The sequence below is a fragment of the Gymnogyps californianus genome, chromosome Z (genome assembly GCF_018139145.2).
Source record: "Gymnogyps californianus isolate 813 chromosome Z, ASM1813914v2, whole genome shotgun sequence".
In the NCBI taxonomy this organism is placed as follows: domain Eukaryota; kingdom Metazoa; phylum Chordata; class Aves; order Accipitriformes; family Cathartidae; genus Gymnogyps; species Gymnogyps californianus.
The window spans coordinates 54,404,580-54,431,142 of NC_059500.1; the positions used below are offsets into that span (position 1 = coordinate 54,404,580).

Here is a 26,563-nt window from a genome sequence, read left to right on the forward strand (position 1 = left end):
TTGCTGAGAGAGGCTGTAAATACAGCCAGGCTCAGCCAGGGTCTTCATCTGTGAATAGAGATCCTCCTTTCACCACCTGTATTGCCATTAATTGATGTGATCTCAACATAAAAAGCACTTAAATACACCTATTAACTGTGGGGTTTTTCAGCACTGACGTGACTTATCTTTCAATATAAATATTGTTTGAAGTAAAGGCATGATTGATGTAGATGTCTCAGTTCAATACACATTTCTCAGTTCAGTATGTCTTGATGGTATCTTCATGGAAATTGAGTGCCTGCTCAGGGTAATTAACTGGAAAAAGTATGAAACATTTTTTCTCTTAGTCATTTATAGCCTCAGAATTCCAAGTGCTGCCTGAAATTTTTGCATTTCACAACCATGAGGCACACGGTACTTGCCAGTGCAGCATTTCTGTTCTGAGAATCTAGACTTAGGAACTGCATCGGTATGGCTTTTTGTTGGTTTGTGCTAAACAGCAGCAAATGCAAAAATTCAGTGTTGAGTTTCTTGGCATGATCTTATGTAGAAGCCATTTCAAAGAACCACAAGTGGCTGAAGCTGCTCAGCACCTCTGGAGATCACCCTGTCCACCCCCATGGTCAACTACAGCAAGTTACTCACAGCCTTGTACAGGCAGACTCCACAACCTCTTTGCTCCAGAGTGTTTGACCACATTCACGGTGAAAAACATTTTAATTATTTCTAGTCTGAACTTTCCATGCTCCAGCTTGTGTCTCTTGCTTTTCATCTATTGATGTGCACTTCTGAAAAGAGTTTGGCTCTGCCTTCTCTGTATCCTCCTATGAGGAAGTTGAAGGTCAAAGAAAGCATAGCTCCCCTGATGAACATGACTGGCAAACTGGTAACAATGGATGAGGAGAAGGCTGAGGTACTCAACAACTTTTTTGCCTCAGTCTTCACTAGCCACCTCTCTTCCCACACCTCTCAAGTGGATGGACCGCAAAATCGCTCCCACTGTAAGAGAAGCTCAAGTTTGAGACCACCTGAGGAGCCTGAACATACATAAGTTATGGGACCTGATGAGATGCATCCCAGAGTCCTGAGGGAATTGGCTGATGTAGTTGCCAAAACACTCTCCATCATATTTGAAAAGTCATGGCAGCCAGCTGAAGTCCCCGGTGACTGGAAAAAGGGAAACATTGCACCCACTTTTAAAAAAGGTAGAAAGGAGGCCCCTGGGAACTACCAACCTGTCAGCCTCACCTCTGTGCCTAGGAAGATCATGGAACAGATCCTCTTAGAAGCTATGTTAAGGCACATGGAGGACAGGGAGGTGATTCGAGACAGCCAGCATGGCTTCACCAAAGGCAAGTCCTGCCTGACCAACCTAGTGGCCTTCTGTGATGGAGTGACTACATCAGTGGACAAGGGAAGAGCTATGGATATCATCTGTCTGGACTTCTGTAAGGCCTTTGACACAGTTCCCCCCAATATCCTTCTCTCTAAACGGGAGAGAGATGGATTTGACGGATGGACCGTTCAGTCGATAAGGAATTGGGTGGACGGTTGCATCCAGAGAGTAGTGGTCAACAGCTCGATGTCCAGGTGGAGATCAGTGACAAATGGTGTCCCTCAGGGGTCTGTATTGGCACCAGTACTGTTTAATATCTTCATCAATGACAGACAGTGGAATCGAGTGCACCCTCAGCAAGTTCGCAGACGACACCAAGCTGAGTGGTATGGTTGACACACCTGAGGGACAGGATGCCATTCAGAGGGACCTGGACAAGCTTGAGAAGTGGGCCTGTGTGAACCTCATGAGGTTCAACAAGGCCAAGTGCAAGGTCCTGCACCGGGGTTGGGGCAACCGTTGGTATCAATACAGGCTGGGGGATGAAAGGATTGAGAGCACCCCTGTGGAGAAGGACTTGGGGGTATTGCTGGATGAAAAGCTGGACATGAGCCAGTGATGTGCGCTTGCAGCCCAGAAGGCCAACGGTATCCTGGGCTGCATCAAAAGAAGCATGGCCAGCAGCTCAAGGGAGGTGATTCTGCCCCTCTGCTCTGCTCTGGTGAGACCCCATCTGGAGTGCTGCGTCCAGCTCTGGAGTCCTCAGCACAGGAGAGACATGGACCTGTTGGAGCGGGTCTGGAGGAGGGCCACAAAAGTGGTCAGAGGTCAGCACACCTCTGCTATGAGGAAAGGCTGAGAGAGTTGAGGTTGTTCCACCTGGAGAGGAGAAGGCTCCAGAGAGATCTTATTGCAGCCTTTCAATACTTGAAGGGGGCTCATAAGAAAGATGGGGACAAACTTTTTAGTAGGGCCTGTGGCGATAGGACAAAGGGTAATGGTTTTAAACCAAAAGAAGGTAGATTTAGACTAGCTGTAAGGGAGAAATTTTTTACAATGAGGGTGGTGAAACACTGGAACAGGTTGCCCAGAGAAGTAGTAGATGCCCCATTGCTGGAAACATTCAAGGTCAGGCTGGACGGGGCTCTGAGTAACCTGACCTAGTTGAAGATGTCCCTGCTCATTGCAAGGGGGTTGGACTAGATGACCTTTAAAGGTCCCTTCCAACCCAAACTATTCTATGATTCTATGAAGTTGAAGAAGCAACAGATCTCCCCAAATCTCCCATCCCTTTTCCAGGTTGACAGAGGGCTGGGGGCCTCTGCTGAACTTGCTCCAGTGTATCCATGTCTTCCTTATGTTGTTGGGGATCCAAAACTGGACCCAGCAATCCAGAGCTGCCTCACAAGTGCTGAGTGAATAGCAGGGCAGGATAACTTCCCTCGATCTGCTGTCTGCGCCCTTGCCAGTACAGCCAAGGATGTGGCTGGGCTTGTTTGCTGCAATCTGCAAAACATCCCAGATGATCAGCCCTGAGGCTGTACTGCTGCATAGGGTAGTCATGAAAAATAATAATTTACCGCAGTTTGTCTGGATCAGTGAGGAGCGCAAATTCTGAACTAGTCAAAGAGATTTTACCTAAGAACACACATTGGAATTAATTTTGTCTCTTTGCTTTAGAAACTGGGACTGGGATTGGAAGTCTGTGGAGTCATAACTCAATGTTTTCACCTTTGTCTTCTCCCCATTGACTTTTACATGAAGGATCAGGTAGACACTGTTGCTCTGTTAAAAATGATCAAGAGGCCAGAGATCAAAATATTCTTTATCCTGCACAAACCGCCCCTGTCTTGCAGCACAGTTACTAAAGAAATAAACCCAATAGGCAGACTGAATTGATTGTTGTGTGGTTGGTGGTTGTATCTCCCAGTGATAGCTGAGCCAGAGCCTGGTTATCAGGGGATCTCTGCATGCTGTAAACCTTGAAACCTAGCAAAACAGGTAGTTTCACAGAAAACAAAACAGGTAGTTTTAGAAACCTTAGTGTAGTCACAACTGGTACTTACATGTCTAAAGGCTCCAGGGACCAGTGGGGAGGTCTCTACCACACTGCCATTAGCGGAGTTGTCAGGCACTTGGAGTATCATGGGCTGAAGGTCAGCGGTTTCTTACCCTGGTATGAGTAGGCAGATCTGCACCGTGATTAGGCTGGAGAAGCTGCAGCTGTGTCTAACATGATTATGACTTCCCAAAAGTGAGCCTGGAGCATGAATGGACCCTGTGTCAGGTCTGTCCTACAGAGGTCACTGCAAACCCACTTCTGAGACAACTGCAATGCTGTTTCGCAATACCATCACACAGAACACTGAATGCAGGCTTAAGGCTCTTTGTCTATAAACAGTATTTATACCTCGTGCCTGTTTGCACAGTGACAAATAAAACTGTCATGTATTCTTCATAGACAGATTCCGTGTAACTGTGAGAGCCAGACATTAGCAAACATTGTGTTTTGACTTAACTTCTCTGAGCCAGGAAAAAAAAAATGAGGACTCCAGGTCATTCTGCTTTTTAAAGATGGATCCTGAACTCTAAGTTAGAATAAAACTCGCACATTCTTGAATTTCTGATTTTCTCCTGCCTTAAGCTGATCTGCAGTTTCAAAGATGTCTCTGTGACATTTTTTCTATGATTTTTGGTGAAAGATTTTTATTGTTTGGTAATACTTAAGAGTGGTGAAATAAGGTGTTTCAAATTAGAAAAAATGCTAATAGTACCTTTGAAAAGCCAGTTTCAACATTTGGATTGAACCTAAGATTGCATTTTAGCAAAAAGTTCTGTCAAATGTTAGCCCTCACTTAACAGCAATGTGATTATATTTAATAATGGGTTTATTTTTCAGATGAGTGTTTAAGTGTTTATCTGCAGTGTTGGAGTGCAAGGGGTGAAGGGAGAAATGGTGTTTCTTTTCCCATTACACTGTTTTAGGAACAGTGTTTCTAAACTACTGAAATAAGCTTTAGGAGAAAAGCCCAATTCATGCTTCTGTCTACATCCTACATATTAGTCTTTTTAAAATTTACACTAAAAGACCACTTACAGGGTCAAAGCCAGATTAGGGCCTCATGGTGTTTGATTTAGCACCTTCTTGATTCATGAGCGGATGAAGTTCCAGCTTTGGCCCTGGTGGGGCATTGCAGCCAATGCTTGGAGAGACTGTGTGAACTCTGTTTTCCCATGCATGAGTCCTGGGATTAGAGCTTCACCACCTCTCAGAGTGACCCTAGTCAAACTCTAGACATGTGGTAAGACGTATTCCTGCCTTAAAGAGCCTACAGTCTAGATAGATAGACAAATTGAGCCATAGCAATGTGATTTCCCTGTGGGGACATGAAGCATATAAATTTCAGAGGCCTGCTGAAGAATAGTCAGAAAACGTATAGCTGACCCCTTGGACATTTGTGCTTCCTTCTAGATGTGACTTTTTTGGATTCTGGTCCTCTAAAACTGCCACCGACCTCAGTCTGGGATGAAATTGAAGCCTTCTATGACATAAGGTAGAGCTGAGTTGTGCAGTTGATGCACTTGAGGGAATGGATGCCATCCAGAGGAACCTTGACAGGCTTGAGGAGTGGGCCTGTGTGAACCTCATGAGGTTCAACAAGGCCAGGTGCAAGGCCCTGCATCAGGGTTGGGGCAATCCCCAATATCAGTACAGTCTGGGGGATGATGAATTGAGAGCAGCCCTGCAGAGAAGGGCTTGGGGATAGAGGTGGGTGAAAAATTAGACATTAGCCAGCGATGTGTGCTCACAGCCCAGAAGGCCAACCATATCCTGGGCTGCATCAGAAGAAGTGTAGCCAGCAGGTCGAGGGAGGTGATTCTGCCCCTCTGCTCTGCTCTGGTGAGACCCCACCTGGAGTACTGTGTCCAGCTCTGGAGTCCTCAGCACAGGAAAGACACGGACCTGTTGGAGCGGGTCCAGAAGAGGGCCACAAAAATGATCAGAGGGATGGAACACCTCTGCTATGAGGAAAGGCTGAGAGAGTTGAGGTTGTTCCACCTGGAGAAGAGAAGGCTCTGGGACACCTTGTTGTGGCCTTTCAATGTATAAAGGAGCCTTATAAGAAAAATGGAGAGAGATATTTTACTAAGGCCTGTAGTGATAGGAGAAGGGGCAATGGTTTTAAACTGAAAGAGGGTAGATTCACCATTGAACTTTAATAGCTGGCCAACTTCCAAAATACCTCATCCAAAGCAGAGAGAAAGGAGAGTAAAATTTCATTCTGTTAAGCTCTGAGGTGGTGTGGTCTTTGAAGGTACAGGTTTTCAGGAGCTCTAATAAGACCTGAGGGAATAAATGTGATGCTAAGCTCTCAGTAAATAAGACCCAGTCCTTATTCTCATGTTTGGGTGCCCTTTTCTTACTTTCTTTCCTTCCTTCCCAATAATATCAGGGCCTGTAGGACAGTCCTGACTGGGCAAATATATTCCATGGAGTGAGGAACCCAAACCAGCACAAATATACCTGGCAACGGAGAGAGGCTGGCTGAAGAGGCATACAGCAGTTTTCCCTCTCCCAGCCACTCCAACATAGAGTTGAGAAGTACCTATGAATGTATTCATGGCACAGCAATGAAAGTTAATGAGCATCTACTTGAGAGGTCAGGTTTTGATTTGTGCCAGTACACAAATGCACATGCTCTGAAAAATCATTAGTTTGAGGAAAGCCCTTCAGTTCACCCATGCTTTCTAGCTAGACTGCATTTCTTTTTGTATTTTCCTTCTTGTCTAGCATTTCTGCCTTGTGAGGCAGGCAGAGAATGCAATCCAGCTAAACATTTAAAACTTAATTAATTCTAAATATTTTTAAATTTTTCTATTGAAACGCAAACCAATTCAATTGCTTCTTCAGGTCTCGGAAATGTTTCCCTGTAATAGTAACATGCAGTGCTGTGAAAATTCCAGGAAAAAAAAAGCATATGAGCAATGCTATGCAACAAAAATGTTCATAAGTATTGCCAGTTGTTACTGACATGCAATATTGTTTTATTTTAATGAGTACAGGTTTGCATTAGACATTGATATGATTACTTTTGACTGGATTCTTGAGTGTATATATGTGTGTATATATATTCTCTCTAGAGATATGGTACCTCTTCTTAAAAAAAAATAGCTTGTGCCAAAGCTCTTGGATGCTAATAGGAAAGAAAAAGGTGACACAATGTTTTTTAAACATTATTAGTATTTAATTTTCCTGTTTCTCTGTGGTCAAGTTTTTCCACAACAATTTATGTATCCATAGGCTATGCACCATTATGTGTTGTCAGAGTTGTCAGAAATAAAAGAACCATTTTAGCACATATTACACTTTGCATCTAACCCAGCAACAACAGGCAGTCTGAATTCAGCTGCACAAGAAATAATTTACACGATTTTCAGAAAGTCAGGACTCTGTATTCATTACAGGTGTAACAAGGAACCTAGAAAAGGAACAGTAGGAGATCTCATTAAGTATCACAGCACTTCTCTGGAGAGCTTGGAAGATTTTTCTGCTAAAGCTAAAGTTTGCTGGATTTGTTTCTCTAATTCTTATATTGTAGGATTTTTCTGACAATGTCATTTTTCCAAGTTGGCTCCATCTTAAATCTATGAATGCAAGAGGTTTTTGTGGAAATGCAAACTCCTTCAGTTACAGAGCACAGAAAATTAGTAACTTATGCTTTGAATGAAGAGATTTTAAAAGGGAGCTTTAAGTGTCCTTACAGAATAAATTAAGTACATAAAAAAGCAGCACGTAAGGAGGATAAGAATATGTTTTTAGCAATGTGGAGAAAATGGATAGAAATGTACCTAAATCACTTATGCTTACGGATTTGTATTGTCAGGCTTAACAGAAGTTAGTGAAGTGCATAGGCATATCATAGAGTAGAATTTCGTGTAGTATAAGAAATAGTAAGTAAAAATGCAGCAGGAAGCATTCAAAAGCTGAAGTGACTAAGATAAATTTTTAATTTCAGTAAAGACTATAGGAGTCTTTATCTGACCCCAAATACGGAAATATTCTTTTAGGAAGTATATTCAATTGTGAGGAAGCAGAAGACATGAGATAAAAAAATTCTGACAGTGAAATACATGATCCTAGGAAAAAGCTAGACTTCTCATCTATCAGAACGAATTGCATGTAAAATTGAACAAAAAAAGGATAGCACCAAATTATTCACATTTTATTTTTAAATTGCACATCTTTCCGTGGTAGACACATACTAAACAACGAAAATAAGGGAGTCTGCATGATTTTCTTAAAGACATGGTAGAAAGTACAAAGTCAAGACACATTTTACTTGGGTTTTAGCATTGATTGGACAAGCCTGAGAAAGAATATTTATTTATAATGAGGATAACCTCTCCCTGCCCCTAAAGGACCAAAAATTTTAATTTTATAACTTTTAAATTTTTCATCTACCAGATTGGATGATACAGCATCACTAATTGTAGTGATTTACATGGTGCACACATCTTCCTCTCTCATTGTATTTAAACACAGGAAAGGTGACCAGTCATCTCAAATCAGTTTACTGAAGTGACAGTCCACTGTTGTTCTCCCTTCTGTGGCTTGGGACAAAACCCACGCTACATGGGCACAGTCAGACTGGACATATCTTAGACAGCATGAAAGAAGCATAAGAACTTTCTCCTGCTGTCAGCAGGCAGACTTCTGAAGATCTGGGGCTACCTCCAGCAGTCAGTGTGCCTCTTCCGAAAGATGACATGGAATTTAGAAAAGGTTTTGGGGGAGGCACATCCATGAAGCTATTGCTGTTGCATGTATAGTATTGCCATGGGAAGCCCATTACCTGGAAAGAGGCAACAGAGCTCTCCATGAGTAGCCATGCATGTGGGTATTGCAGGTTTGGGGTGAATTGTTGAACATCTGATTGATTAAGGACCTACTTTTTAATGTGCTTTCCACCAGTATTTTCTGAACTACGTCAGTTCCTTGGGTTGACATCCTAAGGTACTATAGTGATGAAAGCTAACTACATACATGTAGGTATCTATTACAGGGTATGAAGTATAATTCAACATTAAAAATCAGTGTTGAAGTGAGTAGGTACAGAAACAAGAGTAGGATAAAAATTGCAGTGGTATGTGCATGCCACAGAAGTGATTAATAAAATGCTTACTCTCCCAAACAAGAAAAGTGACTTTCAACACTGCACTTATCAGCTGTTCAATCTTAAATTACTGAGGCCTACAAAAGAAATCATTATTAATATCAGAAGATCTTACTGTAGGACAAACAAACAGTAGTTCCACTTTATCACAGCATTTTCTTCTAAGGTTTCTAGGTGGACTGTGGGAAATTTCCTTCTTTGCTTCTTACCTCACCCTCAGTTAGCATCCTACCTATAATGCTATTTCTAGCAGTGTCAGTCATCAGTAGATACTAGGGAATGGAACTGATGTCATGCCAGCTCTTGATACTGAAATCTCTTACACTCTGTGAATGGAAATTACGCATGTTTGGCTTACTATAATTTGGTCCACATCAAACTCAATTTGACTTAAAATTCTGTTCAGGCATGAAGACTGAGGTTCCCAGGCAAACGTGGTCCCTCTGTTCTCTTCACCTATTTGTTGATGTATGTGATGTTCACACCTTGTGACCTGAACTCCAGTGTATGAAATACCTAGTGAAAAGCGTCAGTTAACTATTGATATCTGACTATGTTAGTTAAACTGCATTGCCGCTATTAAGTCTTCTCACTGATTAAATTTTTATGAGAGTTGGAAAATTTATTCTACTCATCAGTCTCAGTTCCAGCTTCTTCAGGTGCATTGTAGGAACCTAGAACTCCCCTGCAATTAGTTTTCATCTAATAATTTTAGTTTCTGACCTTAAACAGTTACATGGTATCACCACACGCTGTTACACAAAGTGACTGCATTCTTCTGAAACAGTTCTGCACATATATTCATACCATATATAATTGGTCTACATTTTAGTTAAATGAATCTTGTTTACCAGCACCAGTTTTGTCTGTATACGAATACTGGAAAATCAAACTCTGTTTCTTTGAGGAGGTAAGTAGAATGCATATATTTTTTTATATTTATTCCACGGACAGCTTTCTCTCCACCTGCCAGCTTACATTTAAAACTGTGAATGGAACAGTCTTTATACATCTTTTCAAATCACAGTGCAGAGTGAGTTGCTGGAGCTGCAAGGAGAGGAACTGATTTATTGTAAGGCTCTCTAGATGCTGTTAGGAGCTTTGGAAATCTTAGCAATATGCTCTTCATAGTGTTAGTGTATCGTGAAGGGGAGGAGAAATATGTTGCCTTGTCTCCTGTGTAGCAAGTAAAACCCACTACAAAAGAATTATTTATGAAATCCAGATACAGAAATGGGAAATAGAATTACATAGAAAACAAAGCTCTGTGGCCCTGCTGTGTCATGATGGTGTCAGACAACCCTCCTTGGTCTCATATGAGGAGCAGCTAAATGCAACCTGTGACTTGTGATTGGAAAGATGAAGAAAAAGGACCTGGCCCCAGGACTCACGCCCACAATCCCTGATTGTTCCTCCAGACCTCTCATCTCCAGATCCTACCTGCTCTGCTGCACCTTCATAACTAAACAAAAAAGAAAGAGATATCAGCCTTGAGATGCTGGACCATGGATGATGGGAAACAGAGCACCCTTGCAGAGCTCCTTCTTGCCAGGGAGTCAGTCTAAGCTGAGATAGGGGAGATGCAAGACTTGCTTTTGCAGCTAAACCAGGAAAACCCAATTCTATGATATTCAAATATATTAGTGTCAGTACAAGATGCCTGTTATACATTATATTATTCAAGATGCAATTAAGTGATTACTTTTTCTGTCATGTCACCTTAACTACTGAAAATATTGTTCTCAGTTACACAGTAACTATGAAAATAGAACAGATATGAAATGGAAGATCTGAGGAAAAATTAAAGAATTAGACCAGAATGGTTAGTTAGCAAGATTTTTTTAATCAGTTACCACAAAAACATCTTGAAAAAGCTTCTGCATATCTGTTTGCATCTGAGAAGTGGATGTTCAAACTTAGGTTCATTCTAGTCAGTATGTCTGAGGCATCAAGACGCAAACCCTTCTAGTTCTGTTAGTTTTCTCTTAACCAAGTATCATTGTATTCTAGCTACTCTTTTGGATTCTCTTTATTTTCAAAGGTGATCTTGTCCTCCAGTTAAACTGACTGCCACTGTTTCCAAGGTACTGGGGTCCAAAACATTTTTTCAGTCTTGCTGTAGAAATGCAACACAATTAATTTGTCTTATAATCTTTCTACCTAGTTTTCTCTCCTGAGAACTCAGTACTGCTGCTGCTGGTATACAGAAGAGAGAGATAAGGAAAACTAAACCCAGCTGTGTCCTCAGGTTGTCGTGTTCTTTGTTCTCTATTCCCTCTGCTACAATGGCTTTCCCCTGGCCCCTGAAGGAAATAATTTAACTTTCCATAAATTATGCTTCACTGCTCAGAGAGTCATTCCCTGACTCAAAAAGCCATCCAAAAATACCACTGAACAAAATAAGTAATCTCCTCTTCATGCAGTTTCTCTCTCCCCATTGAATGAGCTCTTTTCAGACATCTTTAGCCACTCGCCATGTCCTTTCAGGGCTCACCCAGAAAGATGGTCTTTCTCTAGGACAAAGGAGACAAGGATTTATATGAGCAGTTGTCTTTTCCAGCATGCCTGGTAGTAACATTCTTTTGGACAACAAACCCAATGGCATAATGCAACCAGAATCGGGCTAGAAAGAGACTGGAGTGGAACTGTTGGAGACTGTGTTATTCCAACAGCCTATGAGGGGTGGAGGGACAGAGAAAAAGAAGAAACAGAGCACATTTTTTTCTCAAAATTTCTCAAAAAAATGTTTCGAAAAATGCTCCTGTTTGACAGTTTGTAAACTGAAGGCTTAATTTAAAGGCTCACGGTACCCTCATATAGCATGTAACTATACATTTCCTCGAGAGACAGCTACAAGATTTTACTGAACTAAGAAAATTTAACTGGGATTGAAGTGACAAAAACCAATTTTTACTCTCAGGTCTTGGCAGGGGGACAGAGTAAGTTCACAGATGTTGCTGTGAATTCTGACAGTGAACTTTAATGTATCCTTTTCTGAATCTACCACCTCCATTAGATACATGCTTTTAGCAAGAACGGAGAAAATTTGCAACAGAGAAAAACAAGTTCAATGTAATAAAGAGTAGTAGTTTTCTGAAGGACTAAGGCATAGCCTTTTCATCATCAAGATGGATGCTTTATGTGTGGAATGAGTATGGGCTCATACTGATGGGTATGCACATGCAATGGTGTATGACAGGTATGAATGTGCAATGGTGTTACCCACTAAGAAAACATTGGATGTACTTACTTTTAATATACTTATTAGTCTTATCTTGTTTATTTTGCATAAACTTCATTTGCTTCTTCAGCACATCAAAAATTAAGGATGATCTTTAGATGTGAGTTGCAGTGTCTAATGTTAACTTTGGTAATAGGAGATCTTCATTGTCCTCTCTGCTCCCTGCTCAAGATACTTCTCAGCAGGCTTCAACCACGACAGCAAAAGCTCTTATCCTGTGTGTAAAGGCTGCCTTTACCTTGTGTTTTACACCATGTGTTTCTCAAGGTGGTACATTGCTAGGATCTATCACTTTTGTCAGTTGAAGAACTGAGGCAATTTGCTTCCCATAGATAAGAATGACTCAATAGATTTTTTTAATGGCTGTCAGATTTGGCTTCTGACAACATCGTCCGTGTTTATTTAAACCAATTTATTTAAAGCAAATTCATTGTTTATTTAGTTGCTTTGGTAGATTTGAATTACAATGAGTATTTTCACAATTTCCTTTTTTTAATGAGCCTTTTTTGTTGGCTAAACCTGTATTACTCCTTTGCAATGTGAGTCTACCACTATCATTACAGTGGCTACCACGTCAGTCCAGGGATAATCCGTGAAATTTTTAGTGATGAGTTCCAATTAAAATATAATTGCATAGAAAATTCTGGCATATGGTACCAATAAAGAGACAGTAAACAAAATGGATATTTTAACTCATTGGGCTCACAAGTAAATTCTGTGCTTTCAGTGGTAAAGACCCCTTCTTCAGTTGTCAGTGAGGCGCTGCTTACAAATACTTTTGTTTTAAATATGCTATATATAGTAATTTTATTTAGAAGTGACTCACTGCCTAAGCATCCATACATTTAGAAACAAAAAGACTGGAAAGCAATGCAACCTTACAAGAAAGCTGAAGCCTCAACATCTCCACTATGTTTTCTGGGTATGTAAAGAACATACAATGTTGTCTTCTTATCAAATTCACAGTCGCATTAATCTGATGTAATATGAGTGAATGGCAAAGGAGCTTTAGCTCAGAAGAGCTTATTCAGTTAAGGAGATCAAGGCTGGCCTTGAGGAGCCCAGTGATCTGGGCACACCATGAGTGTCCCCCCTCCTCGACGCTCCACCTAATGGCTCTTGCAGTGCAGCAGGGATACAGGCTCCCCTTCTCCTTGGAAGAAGCAATCAGGACAGCCATGGTGCCACTTTCATTCTTGGAGAACTGGGATTAACAACTTTGCTAAGTGCTGGGCTGATCTTGCTTTGCATGAAGGGCCTGAGCGTGCTGCACTCTTCCAGTGCCCATGCATGCAGGTGGGCTCCCCTGCTTGGAGACTTCTCTGCTGACAGGGTGCCCTGCCATGAGGTCTGCACATTCATGCCCATTAGAGTAATAGGGCAATTTGCTGCTCTCTGAGCCTGGCTTTTCAGCTGCTTATCTTCACCTCATTTACACTAATTCCCCAGTTACAGCAGAGGGGAATAAAGCTGACCCAAACTGAACCAACATGTTTCAATTACTGGGCCATGGCCTCCCTGTGTAGGAGACTCCTCCTGAACAATGGGTACTCTCCGTGGCACATACCTCTGGGCTGCAACTGTTTCTGCAAGAGGCTGATCATCAGCCTGGGGGCTAAATATCCCAGGGCCTTTCTGGGTGAGCGGATGGAAGCAGCACATCTGCCTGAGTATCTTCCTTCCAACTTTTCTTTATCCCATATCTAGTCTTCTGGTGTTCACAAGCAGGATCCCCACCTTATAACAGAGAAGAGCTCCTGCCTTCACACCACATTTCTATGATGTGCACAGGAAAGTGCCACCAGGCATCAAGCCCCTTCATCCTCTCTCCCACCCCTAAGGTACTGTCTCCCTTGTTTGCCTGCTCCTCTGCCCTGTCATACAGTTTCCAGTACACCCCACAGACGGGTCCCATGCAGGCCCCCTTACAGCCCACTACAGCCTCCGTACAATCCCCCGTGCAGTCCCTATAAAGCCCGCATGCAGCCCCCAGGCTCCCCTCCAGCTAGCCTGCAGCCCCTAGAGAACTCCTAAACATCCCCTCTCCAGCCCCTGTGCAGCCCCGCAGCTCCCCCCGCCCCCGCTGCCCCTATAGGGTCCCCCACGCAACAACCTCCAGCCTCTGAGCATCCGCCAGTCCCCCCATCCCCTACGCAGCCCCCCCAGCTTCCCCCCAGGCATCTTCCAGCCCCTAGAGAGCCACCCCAGCAAGCCCCCCTCCACCGCCTGCGCAACCCCCAGTCCGCCCAGCCTCTGTAGAGCCGTCCCCCCACGCAAGCCCCCCCAGCCCCACGGAGCAAGGCAGCCCGATGGGGCACACTGGCGGCAGGACCTCCCCGCTCCCCCCGCGTGGCGGAGGAAGCGCCGCTCCGCGGGGAGAGGCGGCCCCGCTGCAGCGGGGAGCCCAGCGCAGCGGCGGCGGCCAGCCCGCCGCCCCGGCCGGCCGCGGCAAGGGTTAACGGCGGGGCCAGCGGGCACATGACAGCCGCGGGGCACGGGCCGGCCCGGCGCGGCTCTGCGCGGAGCTGCACGCTGCCGGCGGTGCAGCGCCGGCCCGGACGCGGCGGCGGGGGAGGCGGGAGGTGAGTGCCGCCGGCCGTCTGTGGCGGCTCCGCGCCCCGTCCCGGCTGCCCCTGTGTGTGGGGTGGGGTGGCTCGGCCCCTCCGCTGCTCCGCTCCCGTGAGCTGCCCCGTGCCCCCCGCCGCCGGCCCGGGCGGGGAGAGGGTGAGTCGGCGGCTCCGTGTCAGAGCGGGGAGGGGGGAGGAGAGGAAAAAGCAAAACAAACCCGCTTGCGGTGAAGTTACTTCGCAGTTACTCACCTCGCCGACAAGCCTGCCGCGGAGATGAGGACGCAGCGCTGTCTGGGAGGACGGGACAGACACCCGCCCGGGAGATTTGTCATCCCGCTGATGAATAAGCGGAGATAGGTACCCGCAGGAGGAGGCTGCGGAGCGGAGAGCCTGCCCGCCGGCCGCCCCTCCGGCGGCGGGAGCGCGGCGGGGCAGCGCGGCGGGGCAGCGCGGGCGGTGTCAGCAGCGCGGGGGGCAGCGCGGGCGGGAAGCCGGGGTGCCGGCCAGAGCGATGCGCGGCCCGCGGGGCTGCCCCGCGGAGGCCCATGGCCCCGATGCCAAGTAGTGTCTCGCCCGGGGCTTGCCGTCAGCTAGGCGGTGTCCCCGCGGGCAAAAAAACCAGACGTGTCGTGCCTAGTGAGGTGACAGCTCTGCCTCATCCACGGCCCTGTGTGTTGCTAGTAACTCCAGTCTCTTAAACTTAATAGACTTGAAGTTCATGGCTTTCAGCTGTGTCCTCCTCTTCTGAGACCCCACTTAGCTTTTGGCCCTGGTTGAAGCTGCTCATGCTTTAGCTGTGAGGTCTGTGGCATGAGCCATGGGTGTGATAATGGTGGCAGTAGGTATCTCCTGGGCCCCACAAGCGGTGGTCACAGTGAGGGCACCCGGGCAGGTCAGGTGCCCATGGCCCTGTGCCTCTGCCTCTGCATTGCCGCTGGCTCGCATGGGGACACTGTTGGTGGTGTCCCATGTGCTTCTTGCAGTGAAGCTCTCACCGTTGCTGATGCCGCAACATTAGCAATTGTGGCTGCGCTCCTGGAAAGTCCAAAGTCATTACAGGCAAACCTAGCAGGGCAACAGTGTGAGTAAAAGGTGCACAAGTCAGGGTTTGCAGGAGCCTTTGGTTACCAGGTAAGGATGCTGCAGCTATTGACAGCATGTCAGAAAGCATGCCTCTGACTCTGGTACTCAGTGCTGCCAGATTTGTATTGGGTTTTTCAAACAGCTTGTCTGAAGTTAGTAGCTAGCCATAATGAGAATAACGCTCCTGGAAAGCTCGTGCTGTTCTGTTACAGCGACCACTTGCAGTAGCACAGCTCTGACATGGTCCTAATAGAGAAAAAGCTTAGGAGATCTTAATTACCATAATAAAAACCTGAGAAGGTTTTTCTGGCAGGATGGTAAAAATGCTTGATCCCAACTACACTAGGATATACATTATCCTGTCCACTGATAACGGCTGCCCTTTTGATGGCAGTTGCAGCAGTATCCGTGCTTGTGCTCTGCTCTGTGTTTGTACAGTCCCTTGCACAAAGGCATTCCTTTCTGTGACTAATCTTCCTAGGAATTATACTGATGCAAGTAATAAGTAATTAGTACATTTCATTACACTAGCTCTGAGAAACTCAATCGTGTTTGGGGGCTGGTTGTTTCACAGTGCTGTAGAGGATCTCCTTTAGCTTTCATTTGCCTTGCTCGTTGATGTTGTATCAAGAAGGCACTCTGCTGATATTTGAGAACTAGAAACTCTCAAATTGTGTGACCCTTTTCTAGTTTTCCTTGGCTGACCACCTGGGCCTAAGAAAAATGTGGTATTATCAGAGTACTGCAGTTTGGAATGAAGCCCCCTGTGGTAGTCCAAGAGTACCATTGTCAAGAAATGGATACAAATGACCAAAACAGTGGATGCTAATATGAGGTATTTGTTATTCTCAGTAGTGCATGACTTCTGAGATGCTGGCTGGCATGGAGGGTGGGGAAGAGATTCTCTATAAATTTAGTGGAAAGCTTATTTTGTAGTTTCAGTTTTGAAGCCACATTGTCTTCCTTTATTGCAGCTGTGATTCTTAATGCACATATTGTTCCAAGCCTAATTTCAAGCTCTCAGCTATTTTTTTTTTTTTTCCTAGTTAAATCTCTGTGTGGTTTTCCTTTCCAAGAATTTATTACCATGCTTTGGTCTGTGAGCTATAGCCAGATAACTGTACAAAAGCTGTAATACCAGCACTTCCAATGTGTGTGTGTGTGCTTTTTAGAAAATGCGTTGTTAAGTTGGTGGCTTACACCTATGTTAGGGTGTGTCCTTGTCACAAGCAGTTGTGAGACACAAAAACCTCAGGAGCTTCCAAGGCCCGTTTTCTGTAGACACTGCGTGGTCAGTGAGGCTGAGGTGAGGCATCCCTATAGCTTTTGGTGGCTGTCCTTTCCCCCTCTCCATCCCAGTCCTCGAGTCCACCCAGACTGACTCATCAGGGGTGTGATGCCAGGGGGAGGCAGTGACTTCTGAGTATTTCACTGTGGTGCCACTGACAGGTGATGCTCCAAATACCATGGCCACGCAAGGAGGGAAGGGCTGGCAGGGGAGAACAGAGCTTAAAGGGGAGGTAGCCCCTTTGGGTGGCCTTGGGGTAGCTCAGACCTGGTAGGAAGTAAATGTTTTCCTGGACTTGTGCCAAGGAGATCTGGAGGGGAACGTGGAGAGAGGCTTGGCTGTCCCTGGTCGTGGTGGGGATGAGGGAGGGCACTCACAGTCTTGCAGCGCACAGTCCCAAGGGAGGAATTACAGTTCATGTTTGCTTTCTGCGGTGTATGGCAGCTGTTGTAGAGGTGAGGTGTCTCCAGTGGAAGAGTAGAAAGGAGGGACTGTTCAGTTCATTGTCTTTCAGTCTTCTCCTTTGGTTTGGGATAGTGCTTGCTACCCTATGCGTGAAGTGCCAGTGTCTGATAACTACTTTTGTGAAAGTGTCTTTGGAGCTGGATTTATTACAATTCCTTAAACTGATCTCTGCAGTGGAGTAATTCAGCTTGTATCGAAGTTGAAATGTATCTTACCTCTTAGTTCAGTGGGTGAAGCAGTAAGCCAACTCTGATTACTTTTCAAAACTGCACTGTAAAAGTAGACTATATGGCATACTGTGCTGCAGGCACAGATTTGTGAATTATTCTTTTGTTTTGCTTTCTGAAGGATTAGTGTTCGGATTTTCCAGGGCTTCAGCTTGAATTTAAATTTTACTACATGGCTTTCTGAAAGTGAATTTATGAATCATTGTTATGGATTTTGAGTAATTATGTTGTCATGCTGTTATTGATAGATGCAGAGTCATAGAGCTTTGAGTAATGTCAGCTTAAAAAAAAAGTCTTTAGAAGCGGTGGACATAATTGTATTTCCTTAATATCTGTGGGAGCATGAAAAGGTCACTACAATATCTCACTGATGGTCAGAAGTATTTCATTAAAAGGTGGCAAGTGCATGCGTTCCTTTAGTAGAAAAAAAGAATTTGTCAGCACAGGCATTCAGTCTGAGGGTAGTATTCTTTTCAGTGTTTTTTTTGTGTGTGTTTTAACTTAGTACATTAAGCTTCAACCCTGTTCAGGATTTCTAAGCTTATTTCTAAATAAGCTGTTGTATTTGGTGCTAATTCCTACAATGTCCAAGATCACTTCAGCTAGAAATTTATCATGTCTTTTTACTACTACAGGTAGCTATAATCGGGAGCTATTTATGGATCTGATGCAAAAGTCAGTTAGACTTTTAGAATATAATTCACGTCCAATTGGCATTTAGTTAGTTATATATGCTTTAATGCACCTCTAGGTAATCTGTTGTTTTGGTTTGAATCAGTTTGGCCACTCTGACTTTGATATGAGAAGGTCCTGACATCATGATGGAAGTTGACACTAAACAAATCTAATTAATGAAAAGCCACTCATAAACAATTAAATAATATTGAAAATACCACAAAATAATAATTTAAAAAAAAATGGGAAAAGTTACGCTCTCCAAGGTGCTTTAACATTTTAAAGAAAGGAAGCGCTGATTTGCATGTTAGTGTAATGTTATACATTTTCACAATAGAATCAGGAAGGAGATTAAAGGAAGAAAATGTAGGTAAATTACTGAATTGGTTTCTGCTTTCATAAAAAAGGTTGTTTTGTTTGTACTTTCAGGTCATGTGGTTCAAAATACAGCTTACTAGCATGAGGAAAGAAATTATGGGCTCAGAGGCCTTTCTGCAAGTGTAAAAAAACCAGCAGTAGCCAATGATAAAATTGAGACAAAGATAGCACAGAACACTGTTACTCATTGTAAGATACATTATTACCGGAGAAGAATAGCAAAGGAGACCAAGCTACTAACAGTACAAGTTGTATATTCACCTGGATTTTACAGGGCTGGTAGGTCTCTGTGAGCTATGTAGAAATACTCTTCTGTTGATTAAACTAAAGATGCTTTTGTTCAGTAAAGCTAATGCATTTGTCATGCACAATCTTTTCTTGATTATATTAGTACTTTTCTAATGTAGTTAAAATTGCAGACAAGAATTACAGGCAAGAATGCTTTTTATTTGTAGCCAATTTATAGTGACATGTTGTATAGCCTTGCCAGCAAAACAACTGCCTTTGTTTGTATGTCCTTTTCTAAGGATCTAGTCACCTGTGTTAGGGCAAGGTACATTCTGCTTTTAAAACAAACTGAGAATTTAAGAACATTCAGCTCTCCCTGTCCTTGGTTGAATTGCAGAGTGTGATTTATGCTTCAGCCAGGCATGAAAAGAAATAATATTGCTTTTAATTGGTGTGCTTTACAGTTTTTATTCCCATAATATAAAAATGTAACAGTGAAAGGTAGTATGTAGAATAAATCTTTTATGACCATTTAAGTGTGGTTAGGGCATCCCTAATGTCATTAGGGATTTTGCCCTTGCCTTTGAATATAATGTGCTTAGGCCTTTCATTATTAGTGAGTTTTAACTGGAGAGTGTGTGTGAGTGTCTATGCATATATGTCTATACAGACACTTAGATGGCTTTTACTCTAATCTGGAAGTCTGCTATGAATGCAGTTTTGTGAAATAACCAGGGATGTTTTGGGGTTTTGGGGTTTTTTTTGACAGTTCACAGACAGAGAAAACTGAGACATTGCAGAATCATAGTAAGTGAAGGGTTAAGCATGAAGGTTTTACATGAAATTCAATCATTAATATACTGGTTATAATCTTATTGGCTTCAGTGTTGAAAATCTCATGTGCTGAAGATAAAAGTTACAGTTCAGTGTTTTGCTGCGGCAAGATCATAATACTTAATTAAAACCTTAATGTATACATGAATGAAAACCATAATTGAAGCTGTACTTCAGTTTTATTTCTGTCAACTTTGTTTGTCTGAACAAGTTAATTAGGCACTGAGTCTATGATTGAACAAACTACTTAAACATGTGCTTAATGTTAAGCATATGAACCTAGTGATGAAAGTTGGGCATGTGCTGTTCAGCTGAGTTAGGGCTGAAATTTCCCCATCTGTGTGATATCTTAGCCCAGTGATTTACACTGACAAGTGCAGCTTTTGCCTACAAATCTTTTTTAAGTCAGGAAATGTTTAGATCTAGTTGATTCTGCCTTGGGGTAGGTTGTGGCTGAGGTGATCTTTCAAACCCCTTACCAGTCTTGTCTTCTAAGATTTAAATAATAGGAAAACATAAGTGATGAAAAGTCAGAGTTCAAAAATTATTGGTATAATTTGGAAGATGTCCTTGAAAATTTGCTACTGTGTGATTACATTTAAATTATGGCGTATCTGTAGGCTTACAATAAGCATCCACTTTGGAAGTGATTGCAGTTATGTTTATGAATACTTCTGTGCTGTGCTTTCTTGCAATACTTTTCTCTTGTGAAGTGCCACAGAGTTTGAAGGACCATAGAGGCATTTCTATGGTTTTGCTGTTCCCTCTTCATTTTGTTGTATGCACATCCTTTAGAATGTGAACTCGTATCTCTTTCCTGTTTTGTCTATATCTGCTTAGTGCTGGCCTATTGTGTGTGCTTTTCAGCACCATTTTAATTAATAGACTGAGGAGATGGCAGAAAAAGGGGTGATAGCTGCGTTCATCCTAATGACAACTCCCTATCAGAGAGTCTTTTCACTCCTGGCTGCCTTCTTGCACTTGGTCAGCATTCACTTAATTTCATGGCTGGTTTAGCTAATGTGAAGGCAACTGACCTTACTGCAAACTTCAGCTTTTGAAGAGGCAGGTTTTCTCCATGTTAGAGCTCTAAGTCCTTGGTTGGCTTTGTTCTTTCTCCCTGACAGACCATATAGTGCTTATACTTTGTTTTTTGTAACCAGTAATGTCACAAAGTTAACAGTCATGTGTGGTCCTCTTTCATGTATTATTTACTACAATATCAATTGTTTTTATTTATGTATTTTTTTAAACAGGCTTAATACACAATGGATTACTTACTGACTTTGGATTGATATCAGTCATAGCTGTGGGTCTGTAAAAACACACTTTGATAACATTAACTTCTTAAAAATGAATGGGAGGTCATGCAGTATGAGCCATCGGACAACAGGTATTCCTCATGGACCTAGGATGATCAGTGGACAGCAGATCCCACCTATCAGAGTTCATGCAGGAATGCCCTGCCCATCTTCAAATAGCAGCACCCCAAGCCCAGCTATTGGAAACTTGTCTGCCAGCTTACACTTAAAGATGCCCCTTGGAGGAGGGGTAGCTCCTCAGAGCAACTTCATTGACAGTACTATTCACCTTCCTGCTCTAAGTCCCAGGAAACAAGTGGTTACAAATGGGAAGCCTTTATTACAAGTCCCACAGCCCCCAGGACTGACAGCCCCACAGTCTTTAAAGCCAAAACAGCAAGAATTTGGAAATACTTTCTCCCCATGCACAGGTGAAGGTAAGACTCCTTTTTCTATTGCTGTTAGTAATAGCATTTCTTCTCCAATATCACATACCCAGATAGTATTGGTTTTAGCAGATGGAATCCAGTCTCTTCTTTACCACTCTTTTACTACAAAGGAAGAGATACTGAAGCAAAATGTTTTGCTATTTTCCACAAAAGTAGTTCATTGTTTGATTGTTCCCAGGGGCTTTGTATTACACAGCAGTTGCTCAGAATCGCTGAGTTGTCCTAAGATTCTTTATAAACAGTGTAGTTTGACTTTGCTTTGCTAACCTAACCTCTTGACTCAACAAATCCAGATAGTCATTTTATGTTCTGTGGCACCAGAATTTTGTGAGTGCTATCAGAAATACTCCTCCTTGGATGCATGAACACCTCTTTCCACTGGTGACTAACAGCTGCTTACTGATGAAAGCAGTAATGTAGTCATGCTTTTTAGAGTGCTTAGACTGGACAAGCTGTAAAGCACTTTGGAGCATGTCTTGACCATAGATTTGCAATTCATTTTTTGGAACCACTGTTTATGCTGTAGAAAATAATCATGTATAGCCCTCACAGAATTCAGAGGCTGGTCCTCTGTGAGTAAGTGCTCGTGCATCAGAGATTTACCTATCTATGAGAAAGTACTTGACTGTCTGCTCTTGGGTCTTTGAAGTCAAAATAGAACTTTTAAGTTTTCAGTACTTGTTGACTCTGGTCATGCTGGAGATGGGGATACTCTTTTGAAGGAGTTTTGGTATCGTACTTTCGAAACTGAATGTACATAGACATGAGAACTTAATGCATAGAAAAGAATTAAATGGTTTAAAATACCAAGAAAAGCTTGGGTTGATATCTGAGTGAAAGTGCAGAAAAGGAGACAGAGATTTCCCATTTTATTCAAAGTGTGTTGCTTCTCTCTGTTTTCTGTTTTTCTTCACTACTTCCCTTTGAAAACTTAGGAAGTCCATCCCTCTTCAGCAAGGCTTGCAAGCTTGAAACCAGTATCATTTCAGAACAAGTTGAAAGTTAACTGCATACTTGAGTACTCTGCTGAGTCAGACCACTGATAATGCATATAAATATTCATTGGGTGACCTCTGAGATCACCCGTCTGGTGCTTGCTTTCGTGGTGGTGGTGGGTGTAATTCACAGCACATAGCTTTAAGCTTCTGCTACAGCAAAGAGAGGTGGACTCCTCACATGATGAGCTTTGGAGGAACTTTTCTATCTCTCTTTCACTACAGGTAGAGCTTGATTCCTGCTGTCTTCAAAATTACATGCCTAAAACCAGGGAATCCATGCTGGGATCTCTAAAATAGCCCTGTGTAACAGCTAATCCACCTGCAGTATGTGTTGCAGAGCAGCATCACAGGGTGAAGAGACCGTCACCTAGTTTAATGTCATTGGTTTGGGGATTTTGGTCTGCTGTGCCTGACTGTTCTGTTCCTAGCGGCTGTCATTTCCATCTTTCCTTCTTGGCCTGATTAGCTCTCACATATATAAAGTAGTCTGTTGTGGGATAGGGAGTAGAGAATTCAGGTGAAGGGCTGGCATTAGGGAAGCTTATATCTAAACAGTGCTGGTTAGACAAGATACTGTGGACTTCAGATACAATAGACTTCAGATTCTGTGTTTCTATGCATTGGTATTAGTAATTCCTCGTGTTTTAAAGTTCTTGTTATTAGCAGAACCACTTATCGAGTTGAAGATCATGTGTGCTGGGAACATACCCACTATGGAAGAGCTAAGTCTCATTCACTTGGTCATGTCCAGATAATTTTCTAAGACTTTGAACCTTGCTATGCTGTATAAAGCATAGCATGTATGTAAACGAGACTGTAAACCTTATAAAACTATTCATGTAGTTTACGCTTGTGCAGCTCTTTCGTATTTTGTCCTTTTCTAGTGGCGGGTGTGTGGAAGGAAATGTCTTTTGGTAGGTACTTATTTTAGTTAAACTTTCATCTCAAGAAGACAACAGTTTTCCTTTTACAGTTGTCTCAGTATCAGTTATAGAGGTTTGCACTATGCAAAGTTGTTTTTTGCTGTTTTTTGGTTTTTTACTTTAAAACACATGGGATAGCAGAAGCAGCAAGATACGCAACAAAATGACTTATTGGTGGCTTTGGAATACTTTCCCTGCATCCTTTCAATAATGGATAAAACAGTTTAAAAAAAAAAAACCCAGGAGCTTCAGTTTGGGATGGAGGAAAGAACAGAATATTTGGGGGCAATCCAATTGTGTGCCTTGTTTTTTACAGAGGTTTTTTTTTTTTTGACAGGAGGTGGTGCTGAGCGCACAAAAAGAGAACAGTAATAATCTACAGTAACCACAACACACAGAGAGTCTTTACTTCGCATGAAGACTCTCTTTATCTTGTGTAATGTTACAAAGCTTTGAAAGGACATGATTTTTAGAAAGGATGCCACCTAAGTCACATTAAGAGAAACTGTTACGCTTTTGGGCATGATGAGAACCTGAAGCACATTGTCCTGTGTTGCTGTATGGAGGAAAAAAAGCAAGTCTGAACATGCACTGGTGTACATCTCTGACTTCAGTTACTTTACCTCCTGTGTGGTACTGATGGTATAATATGCTTTCTAGTACTATGTTGTGCATATGAAAAAGAAAAAAGTATAATGGTAGATTTTTTTCAGGACAGAAAAATGTGCTAGTACAGTGATTTTTTTTTTTCCCCCTTCCCTTAGGAGGGTACACTTTGACCCATATTAGATATTTTCACATAGAAATTAGGTGCAAAATGCAAGCATAACAGTACACGTATTTGGCATTGGAAGTCTACAGTCTCTCATTTTGTTTGATATGTGTATTTGACCACTTTTTGTGAATAATCAGTTTCACACCTTTTAGATTTATTCAGGCCTAGAAAGAGATCTTTACTGACAGTATCTGCTGAGGTGAAAGTGAGCTAGAGAGACATCAGGCAGGCATGAGCAGAAAGGGGAAAAGGGTGAGAACAGTAAAGGAAGACCATAACCTGGCTGGCACTGGTCTTCAACTTCTCTCATCAATGCAGATCTTTTGACAGAAATCTTGTAATGAAAAATAATACAATTTTAAAAATCCAGCTTTCTACTAAGTGTTCTATTAAGAAGGTAATTTTTTTAAAAGTGTGTAAATTTCAAGTAGTTCAAATTAGAACTGTGATCTAAATGTAGTGATGTCCAAAAGTTATGTATTCAAGGATTTATTACCAGCATATCTGCACTTTATACACATCTGAATAGTATTTTGTTTTCTAGAAAACCTAGTAGCTGTTCTTATTGCTTGTCTTATTCACTCCTCTGTGCCAACAGTGGACTTCTGAGTGTGAGCTGGACTATGTTCAGGAATATCCTGAGCGTTCTCATGTCGTAATAAAAATCCCAAATCTTCCTGAAAACAGCACATATTTTCTGAAAGGACCAATATGTTCAACACCTGTACTGGTTTCTGGTACTCAGTGAATGAAAACATATTTTTGAAGTCCATCAAGAGCTATTAAAGATAAACATATCTGTACTGGTGTAGGTAGCTGCGAAAGGTGGCTCTGGGAGTAGTTCGGAAGGACACCTTGTATTTTTCCCTCAGCATTATTCACAGGCACCACTGTGGAGAGGGTCCTGCTGGGGGAGTTGGATCCTTGGTCTGAATTGCCATGATCATACTTAACATGCTTATGGCAGTTCATTCAGAGTTTAGGAGTAGATTTTTCTGTCCTGTAAGACAATATATTGTAGTCTTAAAGCAGCTTGCATTTGGCTGATGGAGAATTTCCATTGTGACCAAAATTCCATGCTGAGGTGCAGCTGCTGCACATCCAGCCACCATGCTCATAACCTGATGGAGAGGTCCAACATGGACATGAGGAGGGGAGAGGCAGCTTGGCTTTTGGTCTTCCTTGTTGTGATTGTGGTTTGAGCTGGTATGTCTGGCAAGACTTTCTAGAAATTGTGAATGGCTCTCAGTCATGGGAGCTGTAGCCATCTCCTTGCGTCCCCCATTCTCTCTGGCAGCAGGTGGCGCTGCACACGTGGACAGTTCAAGCCTTGGAAACCAGTCTGGCCTTTTTTTCCACCCTGACTGCTCTACTAAAACCAGTGTAGTCAACATGTGGGTATGTGACTAAGACTATGTTATAGTTGTGAAGAATTGACCTGATAATACTTGAGATGGGACTTGAAGAAGCAAATCTGGACATTTGTTAGTAAGAAATGCAGAAACTTGTGCTGATAGGCATAGACCCCTTTTGTTCTCCTTTCCAGGGCCATTGATGACAGCTGTCATCTTCCATTTCTGTGGTTCCTGCAGTGTTAAGTTTGTTCCTTGACATGAAAAATCATTGTGTATTTTATTTCCTATTTTCTTGCAAATATGAGTGTAAATTTTTTCTAGTAAAATGAGTCAGTTAGCTGATGTTCACGTGTAAGATGAGCATGTTTCCTGTTGGAGATCATTAAGGCTCTTCCTTATCCTGGAAATAGTTGACAGGCATTAAATCTTGGGATTGGGATTTTTTTTTTTTTCCCCCCAGAGGCTCTGGAAGAAGAAGCAGCTCCAATGCTGCTAAGCTGTGTGAGAACTGTGAACTTGGTCAGGGAGGATCATTTGTCTCCAGTTGCCAAGCGAGCCTTGTTTCACTTTTGAACAATAACCACACAGGTCTGTGAGGAGTGTTATGTGCAGAAGTGTTAATCAGTAAGCAGCTTGAGCCACACTTGAAATCTCTTTAACATACTTATTTTGCTCTCTAGTACTGTTGTTTTTATGTGTCAGTTGGCGCAGTCTGAAAAAAGATGTTCATCAGTATTCTGTGCAGTTCCTTATGCAGAAAGCTTGACTCAAGACTTATTTTCTTTTTCAGTTGTTTTCTATAATCAATTGTCAGCAGTTTTAAAGCCTGGTTATTGACAATGTTTAGGTACAGCAAAGTGATTAAGTGATAATGATCTTAGTTTTATCCAGCATGACACATTTTTGAGCTTTGCATATGCTTCAGTGGCCTTGATACGCTTGAAAAACAACACAGGATCCATCAAGGCAAGGAAATCATTACTTGCAGCTCTGGCAGTTGTTGGGGAAATGCATTCTGAAGACAGTAGGGATGGGTCTCAGTGGATTCTTCTGTCTGGTCTAGGACTTTCCAAAAGGGCACAGCTGAGAACATGAGACTCCCTGAGTTTAATTCTGCCATTAGTTTTAGGGGCTGGATGACCAGCAATCCTGGTCAGGTTTGAGAAGGTTCACTGTGGTCCTTGATATGCCTCTCATAGAATGTACAAGAGGTTTACTTCATTTCTGGTGATGCACAGATTCCTGTTGCAAGACATTCCTTTGGAGTGCTTATTTCAGGT

At 42.7% G+C, this 26,563-nt stretch overlaps 1 protein-coding gene across 1 annotated transcript in view; it reads left to right on the forward strand.

Annotated features, from left to right (window-relative positions):
- The first annotated feature begins 20,835 nt into the window (after positions 1-20,835).
- Positions 20,836-26,563, forward strand: part of GLIS3 (GLIS family zinc finger 3) — a 174,227-nt gene continuing 168,499 nt past the window's right edge. The window contains exon 1 of the mRNA XM_050912959.1: positions 20,836-21,220. Within this exon, the coding sequence (XP_050768916.1) occupies positions 20,836-21,220 (385 nt within the window). The remainder of the gene's footprint in view (positions 21,221-26,563) is intronic.